This window comes from Acanthochromis polyacanthus, chromosome 11, assembly GCF_021347895.1.
Source record: "Acanthochromis polyacanthus isolate Apoly-LR-REF ecotype Palm Island chromosome 11, KAUST_Apoly_ChrSc, whole genome shotgun sequence".
In the NCBI taxonomy this organism is placed as follows: domain Eukaryota; kingdom Metazoa; phylum Chordata; class Actinopteri; family Pomacentridae; genus Acanthochromis; species Acanthochromis polyacanthus.
Genome location: NC_067123.1, coordinates 2224829 through 2243653, shown reverse-complemented (window position 1 = coordinate 2243653; position 18825 = coordinate 2224829). Strand labels below are relative to the sequence as shown.

Here is an 18825-nt window from a genome sequence, read left to right as displayed (position 1 = left end):
CTGTAAAACATCTAAAAACTAAAAATGATCTTGATCATTCAGTCTTTTTCCATATTTATAAATTTAGATTAAAGTAGCTGTTTTTTTATTTATTTTATGTCAATAAAGTCAGTTTACTGTTATTTATATGGGACATTTAAAGCAATGATTTTGATGTTATGCCTTACAACCTACAAAAATCCATAAAATACACATTTATCTGACTAAATCAAATATTAAGGTTAAACCTCTGCAGTATTATTAATGTGTATTTATTTAATTTTTATTTATAAGTATTTATCTTTTAATTTATGTCTTTGTTTTTCTAACGGTATTTTATAGAGTATTGAGAGGACCAAATTACAAAATAAATCTATAAAAGAATAAGCAAATAAAAGTAGAAATATAAAGATAAATGAATAAAATAAAAAGTAAATAATGTTGCTATAAAAAGAAATATTAATCAAAAAATTAATACATAAAAGAAAAGGCTAAAACAGGTAGAAATATAAACACAAATAAATAAAGTAATGATAATAAAAAGAAGGAATGTTTTAGCCGTTTCCTTTATGGATTCATTTTTTGATTATTATTATTATTTATTATTATTATTCATTTTATTTAAAATCACATTTCTTCTTATTTTTTAAATTGTTTTATTTATTCGTCTTTACATGTCTGCCTTTTATTTGCTTATTCTTTCATAGATTTATTTTTGTAATTTGGCACTGCCACTACGCCACTTATTGGTTTTGAATAAAGTTGTGAAGAAAAACACGGAGGGGCGTTACGCGACGCCGAGTGAAACGTCATCACGCTGCTGCGCATGCGTTCTCTTGCTGCGGGAAACCCAACTTGTAATTTTCGTTCTGTTGTGCTGCTGCTGTGGTTCACTGTGAGGTTCTGGCATGAAATCAGCTTTTAACTGATTCAGGTAAAAGTTATTAACAACTTTAAGTATCAGCTGCTTGGTTTGAGCTTTTTATAAGCCGTGTTGTTCTTAGTTTACCCGCTGCTAAAGCTAACAGTCTGCTAACTCAGATTTGGCATACAGAAAAGATTGATGCTAGAGGCTACGCGTACGGGTCCGATTCTGTAGACACTACGAAGAATCCGGCCTTTAAAGTTCAGTTTTCTGTTCATAGTTATTGAACTAAATGTGTTTTTGTGCTAAAGATGCATGAAGTGAATTATCCGTATTTCCTGATATAATTTGTGCTCGTTCTCAGCATGGTTGGATGTAATGTGTTCATACTTTGGGTCCAGTCAATAATAGCATAAATATAATGTATTTTGTTTCATTCAAAGTTGTGTTGAAGTTTCTAAAACCTGAATGGATCAATCTGTGTCCAGTCAGACGGAATTCAGAAAACATGTAGCTGGATCATTCTGTTCACTGTTTATTTATTTCTTATTCTGGACCCAAAACTAAGTTCTGTGAAATATTTTGTTGCGTTTTTCTATTTTTTAATCCTCAAATCATCATGTTAGCTCTGAAATATTTTAGAGGATCAGTATCTGCAGAAATAAAACTCCTGTAATGCACTGGTTGGTAATTTTTAACATTAAAAAGTTGTGATTTTGTAGCTAGAATGACCGCATATAGACCTGATACACCCTAATGAGTCCAGATCACCAGTTTGTTAAAATATCTACAAAGTGGAACCCAGTGTTACCGTCGCCTCACAGCTAAAACATCCCTGGTTCTCATCATTCCTGGGATCTTTCTGCATGGACTCTCCATGTTCTCCTGCTTCAGAAACATGCTGAGGTTAACTGGTGAATCTAAATTGTCTGTAGGTGTGAATGCGTAGGGGAAATTACGACAAAAACACAAATTTGGCACAAAATAACCACAAAAAGGAAAAAATCACCCCAAACAGAGCCAAAACTGCCCCGACAGTTTCAGATATGCCAGAAAAACACACAAAATCACCACAGAAAGGTCCAAATTACCATAAAACAAGTGAAATTGCAACAAAAACTCAAATTCAGCCCAAAAAAATCAACCAAATAGGACTAAAGTTCCTTCCTGACCTCCTCAGAACATCTGGTTCTTCATCTGCAGTAACTTCATCAATGATCAGAGTTCTACCTTCAGACTGGGAATATTTCCAGAGTTCCAGGTCCTTGAAGTCCACAGAGGAGAGCGTCTCCTGGAGAAAGTTCTAGAGTAGACCTACTGATAACTGATTGTGTGATTGGTTGACAGACTGTTACCTGTCCAGCTGAACCTTCAGTCAGCTGGGACAGACTCCACCCCCTATGACCCTAATGAGGATTAAGGTGTGTGTAGGTGATGATGGAACCTGGTCCTGTCAAACATGAAGTTCTACTGATGCTAGAAGTTCAGACCACTCTGCTCCATAACACATTAAATACTAACGGTGACGTTCTGTCCGCCTACAGGTGACCTCCTGACATCATGGAGTCTGAGGGGGCGGAGTCTTCAGTCCCAGCGCCGGTCGAGGTGTTCAGCTCGATCCGTGAGCGCACGATAGCGGAGAACAGCATGGTGGTTCTGCTGCAGGGCCTTCAGGGGGAGGTGACCACGGTGGACCTGAGGAACGAGAGCACGGCTCGGGGACGGGTCATCAGCGTGGACGCCTTCATGAACATCCGTCTGGCCGACGTCCTGTACCGGGACCGGCGGGACCAGCTGACCCGGCTGCAGGACCTGTTCGTCACCGGCAGGAACGTCCGCTACGTGCACATCCCCGACCACGTGGACATCATGAAGACCATCCAGAACCAGCTCAGCAAGATCCACCGAGTCCGAAACTTCGCCAGCGAAGGTGGAGGCAGGAAAGAGTTCCCAAAGAAAACTAAGTAAGGTTTAATGAAGTTCTGAAAAAGTCCATTAAAAAGTGATAAATGTGGACCCACCTCTGTGGACTTCAAGGAGCTGGAATGTTCTGAGACTGGAAGCAGGAAAGGAGAACGTCCCCTGGAGAAAGTTCTAGAGTAGACCTACTGACACCTGTCCAGCTGTCGGTAGGTCTATTCTAGAACTTTCTACAGAGGAAGTTCTCTTCTACGGACTTCAAGGACCTGGAACTCTGGAAACATTCCCAGTTTGAAGGTAGAACTCTGATCCAGGATGCTGCTGGGAAGGATTCAGAAAACCAAAGCACTTAAAGACAAAGACTCTTGTTTGTTTTCTCAGATTTTAGGACCACAGATTGACTCTCAGGATAAGAATGTTTTCCTGGTTTGTGGACATTTTGAACTGTTCTGGAATCCTTTGAGTGAGTTTTTGTTTGAACAGTTCTCTCTGTCACTGATTTATTTTCAGAGGTCAGACGCTGAAAAAGTTGTTCTAATTTCAAAAACGTGTGCGTGTCGATCTGTGTCCGTTCAGACCGAGTTCTTTGGGATGTTTTTGCAGCATCTTTGAACCTTTCAGGGTAGTTTTGGCTTTTTTTTGGGGATGATTTTGTTTCTTTTCGTGGTCATTTTGGACATTTTGTAGTAATTTTTTTAGTTGTTTTATCTGCTGTCCATTGAAAAGTGATAAATCTCGATTCTAAAAATGGAGGTGCAGTTTTTAAGTTAAAGCATTTTAGATTTTTTGACATGAACATACCATAAATGATGCTGAAACAGAGTTCTTTTCATTATTATTTAATCTCATTTTCTTGTCTCTAAAACAGTCCAAAGTTGTGAAAAATGTTTGTTATATTTTCACAGTATCACAAGAAACTTATTTGTCTGTTTTTTAATCCAAACATCCATGAAGAGGCTGAATTCACAGCGATGTTAAACAGAAATAAAGCAGATACTCCACTTAAAGCTGGAACATGAGTGTAATTCATATTTTAAGTTGAAACGTGACCAGAATGACTCTTCGATTGTTTTAATACCTGCAGATCGATCCTTAAGCCAACCAGCTGTGATGAAGATATTTTCTGAGGAATAAACTTTTTCTGTTGGACAAACTCAACCAAGCGTCTGTTTAATTTATCTGCTGACGTTTGTGGTCATTGATGGAGCTGCCAAAAGCTTAAATCTAAACAGAAAAACTGGTTTTCAAGTTAAATCCACAGTTTGAAACAACAGAATTTAATCTGATTGAAAAGGAGCAGGGAAGGAGTTTCCTCCTGATAAATGTTGGCGCTTCATTAGTTTTTGCTCTTAAATGCAGAGCTGAGCTGCTCTAACTCCACCTGATGGCTGATGTTCTCCAGCAGGATCTGACGATGAAACGACGTCACTGTGGAGAAACCAGCGGCTCGGTCGACTTGTAGCTGAAATTAAACAAAATTCTTTCACAACGATCACAACCAAGACCAAAAAAAGATAAATTTTTGGTTAAAATGTTCTGAAAAACAGCCTGTAGAATGAGAGGCGTGCTGCTGGCATGACTCAGAATATCTGAACAGATTCAACCAGAATGTGACACCAGAACTGTCAGATTAACTCATCGTATGTGGAGATACCAGCAGGTAAAGTCAATGTAGGTCTGAAGATGAACTGAAGATTTACTCGAGCTAAAATTATTCCTGGAACTAAACGAAAAGCTTCACTTTCTTCTTTCTGTTCATTCTGAGGATCTTCTGCGTGATTTTAAAGGGAATCTTCTCTGTTATATTTTGTGATGTGTAGAAAACTTCTTTATAACTTTTAGGCTCAACGATGACAAAAGGAGGGTCCAGATTTATCGTTTTTAATGGACTTCTTCCATCATTTCTGAGCCTCAGAGCTTCATCAGTCCAGCAGATGGAACCGTGACGTTGGCCTTTTTAGAGCTCTGATCATTGATGAAGTTACTGGAGATGAAGAACCAGATGTTCTGAGGAGGTTCAGTGGAACTAACTGGTTTTTAATCGACTGACCCTCCAGCAGCTTCACCTTATGGCTGCAAACTTGGATTATATCTACATTTACATGAAGATTTGACAGTTTTTCAGCGTGTTTTGTACATTTAAAGGTTTATACATTCTAACAGAAACTTCCCTCTGCTGGTAACCTACCGGTTTGACAGTTCCAGATGTTCCCAGATGATCTTTGTGTTGCTTCATTGGATTTAAAATGAGGTGCTGCAGCTGACAGTGACTGGTGTTGAGTAACTCACCACAGGAAGTTAATAACGGCCAAACACAGGCAGACATTAGTCACTGTGGACGTTAAAAACAAGCTTTATGTGGTCATTTTGGCTGTTTTTCTGGTTATTTTTCATGTTTTCTGTGCCAAATTTGAGTCTTTGTCATAAATAAACCTATATTATGGTAGTTTGGGTGCTTTTTGTGGTAATTGTGGTATTTTTTGTGGTGATTTTGGGTGTTTTTCCTGGAATATTTGATCTTTTCAAGGTAATTTTGGCTCTTTTTGGGGTGATTTTGTGTCTTTTTGTGGTTATTTTTCATGTTTTTTTGCACCAAATTAGAGTCTTTGTTGCAATTACAGTTGTTTTATGGTAGTTTTGGTCCTTTTCATAGTAAATTTGGCCATTTTGGGGATGGTTTTCTATGTTTTTGAACATTTCAGGTTGATTTTGGTTCTGTTTGGGGGTAATTTTGCAAGTTTTTTTGTGCTGAAATTGAATTTTTGTCAGAATTTCATGTATTTTGTCTTAATTTTGGTACTTTTGTGGTGATTTTGGAGTTTTTTTGTGGCAAACCTGGCAGTTTTGAACCTTTCAAGATGGTTTTAGCCATTTTTGTGGTGATTTTCCAGCAAAAAGTCCATTAAAAAGTGATAAATGTGGACCCCCTCTATGGAACTCTGTAAATATTCCCAGTATGACGGTAGAACTCTGACCGTTGATAAAGTTACTGGAGATGGAGAAGCAGCTGATCTTTGTGTTGCTTCATTGGATTTAAAATGAGGGGCTGCAGCTGACAGTGACTGGTGTTGAGTAAGTCGCCACAGGAAGTTAATAACGGCCAAACACAGGCAGACATTAGTCACTGTGGACGTTAAAAACAACATCAGCTGCTGGAGGTGACGTCCAGCAGAGGAAGTGAAGGGAAGGCAGTGTTTTGGTTGGAAAGTGCCGTCCCAGCGTTCCACCACACACAAACGGGAATGTGAGGAATTTGCAGAGGGGAATGTTTTTCCAGCGTCAGGAAGAGGACAGGCCTGACACAACACGGAGCAGAGCAGCGGGATGTTCGGCCTCGTCGTGTTTTCAGGGACGTATTTTTCTCCTGAATGACAGCAGCCACATAATAACGGGCTGCTGCCGGACAGAAACACCAGCCAGCGCCACATCAACACTCACTAAACTCAGAATAGCACTTTATGACCGCATAAACAATCCTTCAGCGACACCACAGAGGACTGGAGAACAGCTCAGAGCCTCTGAGATCTCCAACAAACACAATCTAATTAAACGTCCAGCTTTTATAGATGTGCTGTTTACTTGTCTGCCGTCAGTGGTTGGTCTGCGGATCAACATGTCAGAGAAAACAGCAGAGATCTTTAAAAATAAAAGCTTTATTATACATTAAACCAGGGGTGTCAAACATGTATTTTGTATGCAAAAATCTGAGACATTTGCAACTTAATATCGAGCAAATTTAAGTCTTTTAGAGCAAGTTTAACGTTGAGCAGCTTTAACTTAAGCACACTACTGTTCAAAAGTTTGAGGTCACTGAGAAGTGTTCTTAGTTTGGAAAGAAAATCAGTTTTTTCAGTGAAGATCACATTAAATAAATGATAAATCCAGTGCAGACATAGTTAATGTGGTAAATGACTATTGTAGCTGTAAACAGCTGATTTTTAATGGAATACCTCCATAGGGGTACAGAGGAACATTTCCATCAGTCCTGTGTTCTAATGCTACATTGTGTTAGCTAATGGTGCTGAAAGGCTCGTTGATGATTAGAAAACCCTTGTAGAATTATGTTAGCACATAAACAGTTCAGGCTTATGGGTTCTGTAAAGCGTCTTGAGACAATCTGACCTGGAACTGGCACTTTATAAATCAAACTGAAGTGAATGAATAAAAGTGTGAGTTTTGATGGAAACATGAAGTTGTCTGGGTGACCCCAAACGTCTGAACAGCTGTGAGTTTACTTTCCCAACACCTGCTGTTCTTCTCTCTTCTATCACATTAACCCTCCTGTTGTCTTCATTTACAGGCATCAAAAATTATTGTTTCCCTGTCTGAAAAAAATCCAAAAATTCAGCAAAAAATTCCCAAAATTTCTGAAAATTTGCAAAACCTTCCGGAAGAAAATTCCAATAATTCCTTCAAAGTTAGCCTTTTAAAAAAATCCCCCAAATTTGACAAGAAAATTCTTGTAAATATTCTCCAAAAATGAGTAAAAATCTTCCCAAAAAAATCTTAAAAATATCTGAGGTGATTCCATAAATATCAGTAAAACTTCTAATATTTTCTTTAAGAACAATCACAAAAAAATCAAAGAAAATCCAGAGAAATTATATTTTTTTGTGAATGTTCTTAAAGAGACATTCTTAACATTTGCTTTTTTTCCACCAAAAAATGTTCAAGAATTACCCAGAAATGTTGAAAATGTGGACATCAGAAGTTTCACTGTGAAAATACATTTTTTCCACATTTTCAAACTTTAAAACGGGTCAATTTGACTCACAGGACGAGACCAGGGTTAAAACACAAAGAGCCCAATTAGCCGTCGCTCGCTGCCCAAAGCAGCTGCTGAGTTATTTCCTGCTCCACCCAGCAGCCTGCAGACAGAGAGCAGAGTCAGAGCAGAAACATCTCAGTCAGACCAGACCTGCAGCATCAGGAGGCTGGAGCTCTGATGATTCCTACAGTCAGAGGATCTGATTCTGTCCAGTCTGCTGCCACCAACATGACGGAGAAGCAGCCTGAGGGATGACAAACCACAGCTGGATCTGAGCTCTTCCAGCTGCTGCTCCAGGAGGTGAGACGCTCTGATTTTATGAGGAAATGTTTCAGCTTCATGTCATTCTTGAACATGACAGGACAACAACAATCTGTCACTTCTTCACATTTTACATCTCCAAGAGCATCTTCTCCAGATGTGAGGCGTTAACTCTGCTGCCAGGCGATAAACAGCCAATGAACCGGTTTATTAGTCGCTCTGAACTTTCCTGACAGCACCACACACCATAAAAGTGTTTCTCAGAGCCGCCAAGCATCAACAACGCTCTGAATCCTGACAGTTTCTTTCTCTGACAGCAGCTTCCCCTCCGTTAGCTGGACTACCGTCTTATTTTCAGCGGTTTCAGGTTCCATCTTCTGACTTAAACGGGATTATCTGAGCAGGAAGTGTGGGAGGGTATTTTATAGGTCCACATAAACGGCCACAGCTGCTGGACGGTAGGTGTTAAATCTGTCTGACCCAGTCTGCGGCTGCACAAAACGGACATTTGTCTGCCTCTGGGATTTGTGCTGTTGCTTCCAAACTTCACCACAAAGTGCCAGTCAGGCAGTTGTGTGCAGCTCATATGTATTTATGTAACTATGCATGTATGTGGGTCATTGTGTCAGTGAGAAAACAGCTGCATTCTGTAATTAAGACCTAAAAATGTTATTCTCTCAAAACAAACGAGGAAACCTGTGGAGGCAGTTTGCTTCCAGACTTTTCCAGAAATAGTGTTTGGATCTGACATTTGATTTGACAATTAAACTTAGAAAAAAAAACGTTAAGAAAAACATGTCAAGTATGAATAGTAGAGAATGGAACAGGAGTCATTCCAGAACTGGAGGACGTTTACATCAAATGTCCAATAATACATGAAGAATATACTAAAGCATGTCTTGTTTTTGTCGTTATGTGTCTCGTTTGTGTGGTTTGGTGTGTTGTTTTGTTTGTCATTTTCAGTTCTGTTTTTGTCGCTGTGTGTGCATCCTGTGTGATTCTGCTGCTGTCTGTAATCAAGACCGAAAATTGTTATTCTCTCAAAACAAACAAGAAAACCTGTGGGAGCAGTTTGTCTCCAGACTTTTCCGGAAATAGTGTTTGGATCTGACATTTGAGTTGATAATTAAATTCAGATTGGAAAAATAGTATAGAATAGTAGTCATTCCACAACCAGAGGACGTTTTACATCCCATAATCCACGTATTAAACCCTGAAACATCAGCAGTTGTCCTGAGACCAAATCTATAAAAACAGGAGAAAAGAATGTTTAAAATGTTTTAAATACCAAATAAGTCTGGAGTTTTTCTCTTGTCCCCCTGATGACCAAACTGGATCTCTGATAAAACAGTTAGAATCTAATTTAAATCTACTTTTATTGGTTTTATTTTTCATTCATATCTCTGTAATTGTGAGAACATTAAATCCCACATTTACATTAAATGTTCCCACAATTACAGAGACATGTAAAGAAAAAAAATTTTAATCAACATAATATTTTAAAGGATAATACATGAAACGTTTCCCACAACATGTTGGCAGAACCCGGTGATGATGCTTTTGTCATTTTCTGTCTTGTTCTGTCTTGTTTCTGTCGTTTCCATCCTCCAACAGTGTTCCTACAGAATGTGTAGATCAAAGTTATGTCCTCTCTTCTATTTTCCATCTTTTCATCCATTGTCAGCCTTGATTGAATGTCTCTCTCTACCTCATATTATCAGGATCAGACTCATTCTTTGGACTGTTTTCCATCAGTGGTCAGCAGTAACAGCTAGCTAAATATCTAGCTTCTACTGCTGAGAAAAAGATCACATTAGCATGGATTAGAGTAGGGTTAGCAACAACACAGAAACATGGAATAAAGATGAGACAATCAATACCTATTATTGATTATTGAAGCTGGAGAAGAGAAGGTCGATTTTTCATAAATATGGAAGCCCAGATGTCCTCCAGGTCTGGAATGACCCATAAATATTCTTACTGCTAAGTTTAAAGTCTATGCTAACCAACATTTAAAGACATTAGGCTAACCTGTGTGTTGAGTGTTTTATGCTAATGCTAAGTTTTTAGTGCATATGCTAATCTATGTTTTAAGTTTTATGCTAACTAAAGTTTGAGCTTATGCTAACCCAAGTTTCAGGTCTTTATGCTAACCTACGTTTTAAGACTCTATGCTATCCTGTGTGTTGAGTTCTTATGCTAATCTAATGTTCAGGTCTTTGTGCTAACTTTAGCTACCTCTTCCTTCATATTTAGCACACAGACGTGAGAGCGGTATCATTTTTCCAACTTATTCCCCAGCAAGAAAACGAATTTTCACATTACGTCTTAATAATTTCTTCAAGGATCCAGATAGGAGAAAAAAAGGTGAAATCTGCAGTGTGATGAGTGCAGAATAAAACCTAAGAGTTGTTGGGTATGAAGGCCGAGGTAAAGACTAGTCTTTAATTAGCTAAAACAAACACTGCTTGACTTGAGCAGAACTGAAAACTAAATTGCCCACTTATGTAGTTAAGGTCTGGGGGCAGCTAATTGAGGGTGCAGATGGAGTCGGGTTAAATGCTGAACAGAAAGCAGCGCTGGTTCAGACCCACCGGTTCCCATGAGTCAGTCGACCCACCAGGGCAGCTCCGACTGTGATTTACCCCAAAACAAACAGAAGAAAGCCTCTGAGAGCCGATCGGGTCTGCCAGGAGTCACCGGGATAAGGATCAGGGCGGGAGGCCGACCCGAGCCCCAGCGGCAGCGATTGGAGCTGGGCACGATTGGGCCGGTCCCTGGAGAGAACCGGCAGAAAGAAAAACACTCGGCTCCCACGCACATTGTTGTTGTAATGGCAGGGAATGTGAGGGGGTGAAGATATCAGTCACCATGTTTACATGCAGATTTACTGTAACCGTGGGACCATCGGTTCAGACCAAATCCTCCCACTGGAGCTGAAATCCGACCCGCTATACCTCCTAAAGGCTCAGTTCACCCAAATAACACCAGAATACGGTCGTTTTTCAATCCATGCAAACATTCTAATCTATAAAAGTCAGCTGATCCTGACCAAGATCTTTTCTTTTCATGTAAATGCAGTCACTAGTTCAAATACGTGTTTAGAAGCCTCACTGTTGGTTTAGTTTCACATCAAGATTTAACATTTAGCGTAAAAACTTGAGGGTCATTCCAGAACTGGAGGACATCTGGGCTTCATTCAGTGTTTAAAAATGAACCTTTCTGCTCCATATTGATCAATAATAGGTATTGATTGGTTCAGCTTTCACATCAATGGTAGCATTTTTAGTCCATGTTTTATTTGTTGTTTGCTAACCCTACACTCTCTCTAAATTTAGATTAGCATAAAGACAGTAAACTTACATTAGCATAAATACAATAAACTGAGATTATGGTCAAGATAGAAAACTTAGATGAGCATAAAGACTCAAAACTGACATTAGCATTAAACTTAAGCACTTAAGTCTTCATGCTAACCAAAGTTTCACAATTTATTGCTAATTTGTTTTAAGTTTCAAACATGAATGCTAAGCTAACCTGTCTCAACAACTATAACTGACGTTTCTTTACATTTCCTGCAACACTTCATTTCCTACAAGTCTTCAGTTATCCAAATAAATAGCTCAACATCTACTGGATGGATTGGAATCAACTTTGGTCGAAAGATTCTTGGTTCCCAGAGGATGAATCCCACCGAATTTAGTGACTTTCCCATGAAAACCACCATGTGGTTGGCATAAATATTTGTGCTTTTAGTGAAATGACTTAACTCCCGGCTGGATTGACATAAAGTTTTCTACAAACGTTCATTCATTCCTCCAGGATGGATCCATTTATTATCTTTCTTATCTGAAACTTTCATTGTCCAGTTCTTTAGTTTAAGGCCAAACAGCCGGTTCAGCCCCAGCAGTGCTTTCAGTGAAGCTACACTGATGAATGATAGCGTTAAATTAAGATGATTAACTTCACACCTGCTGAATGTGAGCCTGCTGTAGCCGTCATTGTGACTGTTTTTGGTCTATACAAGAAACCAACACAACTGAGTGAAGCACTTGTAGATTTTAAATGTAAAGGCTGGTAAAACGCTGCGAACAGACAGCAGCTTAGATGTTTATTTCAAAGACTTAATTGACATTTCCTTGTTTTCAGAGATGCTCCCACGGCTGTTTTACCCCCAAACCTAATTAGCTTTAATTTTTTGCAGCTGGTTTTACTTCCTTAGTGAAGCACTTTGAAGGATAACAGAGAGCATCAACAGTAAACTAGTATAAATGTCAACTTTTACGCTTATTTCTCTCATATTTATGAAGTAGACACCCAAAGCTTTCTGAGATTTAGCATCCAATAAGGTATTGAAACACAGTTTTCATCCTTACAGTGTTTACGACGGCTTAGTTAGACAGCTTCATAAAAAGTTAAATCATAATCAAATCATTCAAAAGGATCGATATGCTGCCATGTTGTTTATTAGTGTGAAACATCCTTCTTTGGTTTGTATGTTTTTTTATGTACTTCTTAGGTGAAGACAGTTTGACCATTTAACTTCAGGAAAAATGGTGAATGTGCACCAAAATCCATTCAATAGCAGCTTCTCCAACATTTACAAAGACAGGGTTGACTGATTATTCTAAAAACCTTCCACTTATATCTGTATTTTGCAGCCTACATAATGGAAACAAGCATGAACCAATGGATAAACAACAGTTAGAACCGCATTATTACCAAATACTGGGCGTAAACACCAGCCAAGTGATTCTTTAGAACCTGGCAACCCAAAAATAGCTTTTAATGTGGCTTACAGCTGGACATAAAACTCTGGAGACTATTTAGATGATTAATTAACCGCTGGTTTATGGATGTGACATGATTATTAAATGTTCTGCTGCAGAGAGAAACTCTGTCTAGAGGCAGAAATCTAAAACCACCTAAAAACTAATAAAATGAATAAAATATCTGTACTTTATATCTGATGGTTGGTATCTGATTGTTTATATTTAATGGTTGGTATCTGATTGTTTATATTTAATGGTTGATATCTGATTGTTGATATTTATTGGTTGATATCTGATTGTTGATATTTATTGGTTGATATCTGATTGTTGATATTTATTGGTTGATATCTGATTGTTGATATTTATTGGTTGATATCTGGCGGCTGTATTCGGGTGAACTGACCTTTCCATTTCCTGTCAGTCTTCTGTTACATCAGCTGCAGTTTCACACGAGAATCCAACATGTCACATTTTCTGTGGGAAGAAAACCTCCCGGTCAGACCCTGATGTCATAAATATAAACTTCCCTATCGCGCATCACTATGACATCCTCACCTCCAGCTGAAAGTAAAACACTTCAGAAGAACACAATGTCCTCGACTGCTGACCTCTGACACCAGTTACATCACAGGAAAGATGGGTGGTGCTCTGGAGGAACTAATTATTTTCAGGCTTTGTGCATTTTCTGGGATGAGCTCAGAGTGTAGAGGCCACAGTTTGGTCCTTACTGGATGTTCAGATGCATAAACTAACGGTCTGCATGTGTTTTTCTGACAGGTTCTGCCTCGACTGGTCCACGAGTTACAGATTTAAAGGAGATGGTGGATGTTTGAAGCCCCAGTGAAGCAGGATGGAGCCGGTTAAAAGAGACATGGAGCTGCTCAGTAACAGCATGGCGACCTACGCTCACATCAAAGGTAAAACCTCGGCAGGTCTGGAGCTGTGGTTCTCAACATGAGGCCCAGAGACCCTCAGGGAGTCATGAGATGTATCCACAGGGCCACAGGAGCATTAACAGTGTGGGAAATAAGACAGAAATAACTGTTCTCTTCTATAAATACTGTGTAGTTTTTCATCTCTGTAGCATCCCTGGAAGCATTCAACAGAGCTAGAGGTGAAGACTGATCATGTATGTTCATGAAAATGAAAATTAGCATAAAGACATGACACTTAAATTAGCATAAAGACTATGAATTTAGATTAACATAAAGACTCTAAGGTTAGCATACAGCCTTGAAACTGAGGTTAGCATAAAGGCACACATTTAGCTTAAGAGCTTGAAACTTAGGTTAGCTTAATGACAAAAAACTTAGATAAGCATTAAAACACAAAACTTAGGTTAGAATAAAAGACAAAGACAAATAAAGTTTAGCACAAAATTTAAACGAGGTTAGTGTGAAGAATTTACAGCTAGATTAGCATAAGATTCAAAATTTGATAAGCATAAAAGTGTGAATCTTAGGTTAGCATAAAACTCAAAAAAGATTCAAACCTCAAGTTAGCGTAAAAACTTGATGCTTAGATTAGCATTAAGACTTGACAGCAAGATTATCATAAGATTCAAAGCTCAGATAAGCATAAAAACAGCAATCTTTGGTTAGCATAAAAGACTAAAAACATAGTGTAGCATAAAACTCAAAAACAAGGTTAGCGTAAAGACTTGACAGCTAGGTTATCATAAGAAGCTAAGCTAAGCATAAAAACATGAATCTCAGGAAAAAGCTTAAGTTAGCACAAAGACTGGAACCTTAGGTTAACATTCAGACTCAAACTTAGTTTATCATCAAGACTTGATACTTAAATTAGTATTAATTAGTCTTATGCTAAAAAGCTAGATTAGCATAAGACTTAAAACTTGGATAAGCATAAAAACGTGAATCCTAGTTTAGCATAAAACTCAAGTTAGAATAAAGACTTGATGCTTAGATTAGCATTTAAATTGAAAGATTAGGTTAGCATAATGACTCAAAACTCGGGGTGAGCCTAAAGATCTGAAACTAGCATAAGGACTTAGCACTTAAATTAGCGTAAAGGTTTGATACTTCGATAAGCACAAAAACTTTTTACATAAAGACTCTAAAGCATAAGACGGCATCTCAGGTTAGCATAGAACTCTAAAAAGACTCAATACTCAAATTAAAACAAAGACTTGATGCTTAGATTAGCATTAAGACTTGACAGCTAGATTAGCATAAGAGTCAAAACATATACGCATAAAAACATGAATCTCAGGTTAGCATAAAACTCAAGTTAGCTTAAAGACTTGACACTTAGACTAGCCTAAACACTTAAACATATGGTAGAATAAAGACCCAGAACTCAGGTTAGCATAAAGACTTGGAAGTTACGTTGCTGAAATGTGGTGCAGTAGAACTTTAAAGTGTCATAAAATGGAAATAAAGACTTCCAATTTGTACTTGGGTCACTTTTTTGTACTTTGTGTGCAGCCAACCCGGAGAGCTTCGCCCTCTACTTCATGATGGGCGTCTGTTTTGGCCTCTTCATGGCGTTGTGCCTCCTGGTGGCTGGAATCGCCTGCAGGACTCGCCGCCATATTAGACCTCCACCTTCCCCGGAGAGGAGGCAGCTGAAGGAGTCCAGTGAGGAGGAGGAGGAGGAGGAGGAAGAGGAGGAAGATGAGGAAGAGAGCGTTGCTGAGGAGGACGGGGTGGAGGTGGAGGCCCATAAAGCCACCACGGTTCCTCTGGGCAGCAGCCAATCCAACGGCACTCTGAGGAGCGTCAACGTGTTCGCGTCGGCCGAGGAGCTGGAGAAGGCGAGACGTCTGGAGGAGAGGGAGCGGATCGTCCGGGAGATCTGGAGGAACGGGCAGCCGGACATCCTGGTGACGGGAACCGGAACCATCGGACGGGTTCATTACCACTAACAGACGCTCACACCTGAACGGACTGTAGAGGGCGACAGAAACATGCTGCAGCTTTAATGTACGGAGGCACAAAGACGCCAAGATTATTAAAACTGAAGGACAAAACACTGGTGACAGAAAAACTGCAGCAAACCTCCTGTCAAAATAATAAAACTGTGTATCTCATTTAAACTTTTATGTCATAAAGAAGTGTTTTTGTGTTAAAAAAAGATAAAATAGTCTGCTCTGTCCTCCATCAAATAGAAAAACACTTTGTACTCTCCCTAAATAAACTAAAGTTTTATGAATATTGTGATCAGAACCTCCAAGTCTGAGGTCATGGTTCTCTGCTGGAAGCCGGTGGATTTCTCCCTCTGGGTTGGAGAGAGTTGCTTCCCAAAGTGAAGGAGTTCAAGTATCTCTGGATCTTGTTCAGGAGTGATGGAAAATGGAGCTAGAGATGGACAGGAGGATTGGTGCAGCAGCAGTAATGAAGGCGTTGAACCGAACCATCGTGGTGAAGATTTGACTCAATTTACCGTCCATCTACGTCCCAACCCTCAATATGGTCATGAGCTCTGGGTAGTGACTGAAAGAATGAGATCATGGATACAAGCGTCTGAAATGAGCTTCCTCTGTAGGATGTCTGAGCTCAGCCTTAGAAATAGGAGGAGAAGATCAGACATCTGGAGGGAGCTCAGAGTAGAGCTGCTGATCCTTCAGGAAGAGCTGGAAAACGTCGCTGAGAGGAGGAAGGTCTGGAATGAGCTGCTTCATCTGCTGCCTCCACGACCCGACCCCGGATAAGAGGAAGAGGATGGATGGATGGATGGATGGATGGATGGATGGATGGATGGATTATGAAATAATCACTACAGACAAAAACATAATAATAAAGCGAGTACACTTTTAAATACTCTAATACATCTTTAAAATGAAGAAATGCTCATATGTCGTACTTCCTCCTTCTTAAAACCATCATTATTTACACAGCACATAAATAAGACTGGAGTTATGAATAATCTGAACAAGTTGTCTGAATTCACCTGTGGATTAAAATCCCATGAACAAATGATATAAATACAGCTGTACCTGAGCATGAGAAACATGAAGGCGACCCTGCAGCGTTATTATGGACATTAACTCGACTAAAAATCTGAATGAAAACTCAAATTTAAAAACAGACCAATAAAGTTTTTGTGTTGCAAAGTAGCATCAAGGCAGAGAATGGTTTTTAAAATATTGTTGTAAAGTAAGAAAGAACAAAACTCTGGAAATTAAATTACTGGAATAAGATATTAAAAATTCAGGGCGATATTGTCTGTTTTGTGGGTATTTTGTATTTACTTGTGTCATTACCATCATTTATTTATTTAATTTTGGACACTTTTTGGTCGACATATTGGTTGTATTTCTTCATCTGTGTTTAAGTTTTTCAGTGTGAAGAATTAAAAGTTAAACCACTTTGGGAATTATTTTAATGAGACGTCTAAAATAAAGTCACATTTTTAAGCTTAGATTAGTTTTTTTGTCCTGACAGAACCGCAGCTCAAAAATGATTCCATCAAGGACTGAAAGCTGAGAGTCTTAAGATTCTTTTGGTTTTTACAGTTTCTGATGAATAAAAGGTTCTACTAAGAGCTGCTGGAGGGTTTAGTGTTTCAGCAGGTGAAGACGTTACAAATAAAAAGCTCCCTTTAACTCAGAATCACCGTCTCTATGCTGATGACACTCAGCTCTTCCTATCGTTCCCCAGACGACCACATGGATCTCATCATGTCTTGCAGATATCTGGATGAAAAAACATCATCTCCACCTCCCCACTGAGCTCCTCGTCATCTCAGGAAGTCCCTCTAGACGAGAAGAAACCAACATCCAGCTGGAACCAACCCACCTCAAACCCACAAAGTCTGACAAGAACCGGGGTGTCATAGACGTCAAACTGTTAAAACTGGGATACATCCCATAATACTGATGATCACAGCTGGTTATAAAGAATTGATTGGATTGTTTTTGAGTCATTTTGGACAATTTTGACATAATTTTTTGTTAAGTTTTATCTCATTTAAGGCAGGTCTTTCACAGGTTTTTGGACAGTTTTGAGTAATTGTGCAAACATTTGGAGGCATTTTGGATCAATTTGAGGTATTTTCGAGAATTTTGTGCCATTTTGAGAAAGTTTTTACCATTTTGTAAAAGTTTTAAGACGATCTGGAGAAGTCTGAGGAATGTTGCACAATCTTTAGCTCATTTTGAACTTTTTTTGAAAGTTATTTTTGACAAACACATCCAGGGAATCAATGATTGTTTCTAGGACTAAACTGTTCACTCTAGGACACATCCCACAATACTGATGTCAAAGCTTGGTAAAGAAAATTGAGTCATTTTTGGCAGTTTTGACAGGATTTTGGACCCTTTTTGTGTGCTTTTGTTTGATTAACTCTTTAGGACAGATTTCAAATATTGTTGGACAGGTTTTTTTTTTAAATTGGAGTAACTTTGGACAAATTTTGGATGAGTTTATGTCGTTCTGAAAAAGGTTTGGAGGCATTTTGGACCATTTTCTAGTAATTTGGATCATACATGGGTCATTTTGGATAAATTCTTGAATCATTTTGGTAAAGTTTTTGTTGTTTGTCAAGGTTTCTCTGAACACCTGTAACTTGACAGACTTCCTGTAGACGCCATGGTCTTACCTCAACTAGTTCTATCTTCTCCAGGTTGTTGCTTCCTGACTAGATCCTTGCTGGTGTTGGATCTACTCTCAGATGGACGTTGCTTTGGATAAAAGCTTCTGATAAATGAAACTTTACAACAGTTAAGATGTTCTCTACTGAGTCCAGAACTCCATCATCTCTTCAGTTCAAATGAAGTGGAGCTTCATGAAGACTGATGTCAGTTCACCTCCAGGATCTCCCACCTTGTTTCCTCCAACAGTGAAGACGTTGTCCTCGGCTATGAAAGAGTCTTTCACCTCTTCTACTGTAGCTTTTACCTCTGCAGAGCTTCCTCAGAGGATCCCAGGAGAACGTCTATTTTCCGCTGCTGGATTTTCCTCCTGCGGCCGTGAAAAGCTCGATTATGTTGCGACTGGAGAGCTCGTGTCCGTCGAGTTTTCAAGGCTGAATCGTGGATTGTTTGAGGATTCAGAGGAAGCTGATGATTCAGAGTCACTCTGTTTGGTCTGAAAAACATCCTTTAAAACATGATTTTATCTTAAGCAGGATGTTTAACTAATGACGAGTTTCAGACATTTACGCTCCTGATCCAAATCTTAAGACCAGTTGGAAAATTTAAAGAATTTGCATTTTGAACTGTTGGATCTCAAGAAGGTTCTCAGTAGAGCTTCAACATTTAAAAGTATTTTAGGTCTATTTGATAGATTAGGTTTAAT

At 38.9% G+C, this 18825-nt stretch overlaps 2 protein-coding genes across 2 annotated transcripts; both read left to right on the top strand.

Annotated features, from left to right (window-relative positions):
* Nucleotides 1-787: 787 nt before the first annotated feature.
* On the top strand, nt 788-3922 carry lsm10 (LSM10, U7 small nuclear RNA associated). The gene is made up of 2 exons (XM_022186895.2): nt 788-913; nt 2389-3922. The coding sequence occupies exon 2, from the start codon at nt 2405-2407 to the stop codon at nt 2810-2812; it is 408 nt and encodes a 135-aa protein (XP_022042587.2). The 5' UTR covers nt 788-913; nt 2389-2404; the 3' UTR covers nt 2813-3922.
* Nucleotides 3923-7626: 3704 nt separating this feature from the next.
* On the top strand, nt 7627-16746 carry eva1bb (eva-1 homolog Bb (C. elegans)). The gene is made up of 3 exons (XM_051955437.1): nt 7627-7832; nt 13343-13482; nt 15013-16746. Exons 2-3 carry the CDS (start codon nt 13416-13418, stop codon nt 15450-15452), a joined length of 507 nt encoding a protein of 168 aa, XP_051811397.1. The 5' UTR covers nt 7627-7832; nt 13343-13415; the 3' UTR covers nt 15453-16746.
* The last annotated feature ends 2079 nt before the right edge of the window (nt 16747-18825 follow it).